The sequence below is a fragment of the Emiliania huxleyi genome, assembly GCF_000372725.1.
Source record: "Emiliania huxleyi CCMP1516 chromosome Unknown EMIHUscaffold_1901, whole genome shotgun sequence".
Taxonomy (NCBI): Eukaryota; Haptophyta; order Isochrysidales; family Noelaerhabdaceae; genus Emiliania; species Emiliania huxleyi.
The window spans coordinates 1-1,664 of NW_005200688.1; the positions used below are offsets into that span (position 1 = coordinate 1).

A 1,664-nucleotide genomic window follows, 5' to 3' on the forward strand; every position below is an offset into this window, starting at 1 on the left:
AAACAGTAACAACAGAACAACAGTGGGGCTCCCCAACAACAGTAGCTAACGTTAGGCCAGCTGAACAACAATAAGGAAGGCCTGGCAGTGACCCACGACGATCTCCAGCGTCCAGTGCGGGTAATACCCGAAAATACCCGGAATACCAGGTATTTTCGGGTGTTTTACCCGGGTTTTTTGCCATTTTCTGCTTGCTGGCCGCTGAACAACAGCAACAACAGTAACAAACAGTAACAGCATGGGCTGGGATGAACACTTGAACAACGTTGAGGATTTCAGCCAACAATAGTGCAACTGTTAGGCCCCAAATTAACGTTTGACAACCCTAGTCTCGATGCTGCTCCACGCCATGTCCCATGTGCATGGCGTTCGAGTGAACGCCGTGCAGGCGCCCGTGCCTTTTGGTGTTCCCCGTTACTTTGTACCGCGTCCTGTGCCCCCGAGTTCATTTTGTATATTAAGCCCCCCTCACCCTCAAACGCCTTTGCGGCCCTCGATCAGCTTTTTGGCGGGGAGGTATCATGGCCGAGTCAGTGCACGAGTACGAGTTATCCCACAGCTTTTTGGTGGCCGAGGTGCGAGGACGCGTTAGGGCGTAGAACTAGAAGTGTGTGACACACGTGACGAGGTGGGTTTTTACCGTGTTTTTTTGGTTTTTTTCATCGCACACACAGCCAAGATTTAGAATAGAAGTTGAAAGGCGCCTTCGATCAGCTCCGAGTCCAACTTGTCGAGTGCGGTCGAAGCCTGCCCCCCTCACCCAGAGGCAAACGCCTTTGCGGCCCTAGTCGACCCCGCCGCAACGCGTGATGAGGGGGACGGCGTGAGGTTCGAAGGGCCGGGCGGCAGAAAAAAAAAGAGCGCGAGATCACAGCCTTCGATCAGCTTTTCGGTCCAGTGAGTCCATCTTGTCGAGTGCGGTCGAAGCCTGCGCGTGCAGCCCCCTGCTCGCTCCCCTGAGGCTTCCAGCGCTGCCTCCGCCGCCGGCCAGCCGGTGTGCAGCACCGGCACCGGCCCTTCCAAACGCGTCTGCAAGATGCGCCGCCGTACCACGCTCACCGTGCAGCCCCGCACTCAGGCGGCGACTCGCCCCCGCAAAAAATGGTGGACCACCTCGAGCTTGACAAGGCGTTGTCCGCGCGCTCCCTGCGACGCGGCGACGACCCTTTGCACACCCACTCGCCCCTTCTCCTCCCTGCGCCGCGCGGCAGCGCGTGACACGCAGCCACACATGCGTCCGACCGCCGCCCGTGCGCCGCTGCAGGTCGCGCCCTTCCTGATAAAGCTCTTCGAGATCGTCTCGTCGCCCGCGTCGGACAATCTGGTGTGCTGGAGCGAGCACGGTGAGTCGTTCAAGATTGTCGATCGCACCAAGTTTGCGCAGGCGCGCGCGCATCGCCTCGGGCCGCGGCGGCCGCTGGCAGCCGCCGGCAGCACACACCGAGCGGATCCCTCGCCTGCGCGCCGCAGGACGTGCTCCCGCTCTACTTCAAGCACGACAACCTTCGCTCCTTCATCAGACAGCTCAACATCTACGGCTTTCAGCGCTGCCAAAACTCGTCCGGGCGGGACCGGACGATGGAGTTCTTTCACCCGATGTTTACGCGAAACGGGATGCGCAACTTGAAGGACATCAAGCGCGGCAACCAGAGCAAAAAGAACGA

The 1,664-nt window shown here is 59.4% G+C and overlaps 1 protein-coding gene across 1 annotated transcript in view; it reads right to left on the bottom strand.

Moving 5' to 3' along the window:
* Positions 1-1,600: 1,600 nt before the first annotated feature.
* EMIHUDRAFT_253797 (hypothetical protein) overlaps positions 1,601-1,664 on the bottom strand; it is a gene marked incomplete at both ends in the record, with an annotated part of 1,848 nt that continues 1,784 nt past the window's right edge. The window contains one exon of the mRNA XM_005782260.1: positions 1,601-1,622. Coding sequence (XP_005782317.1) covers positions 1,601-1,622 — 22 coding nt within the window. The remainder of the gene's footprint in view (positions 1,623-1,664) is intronic.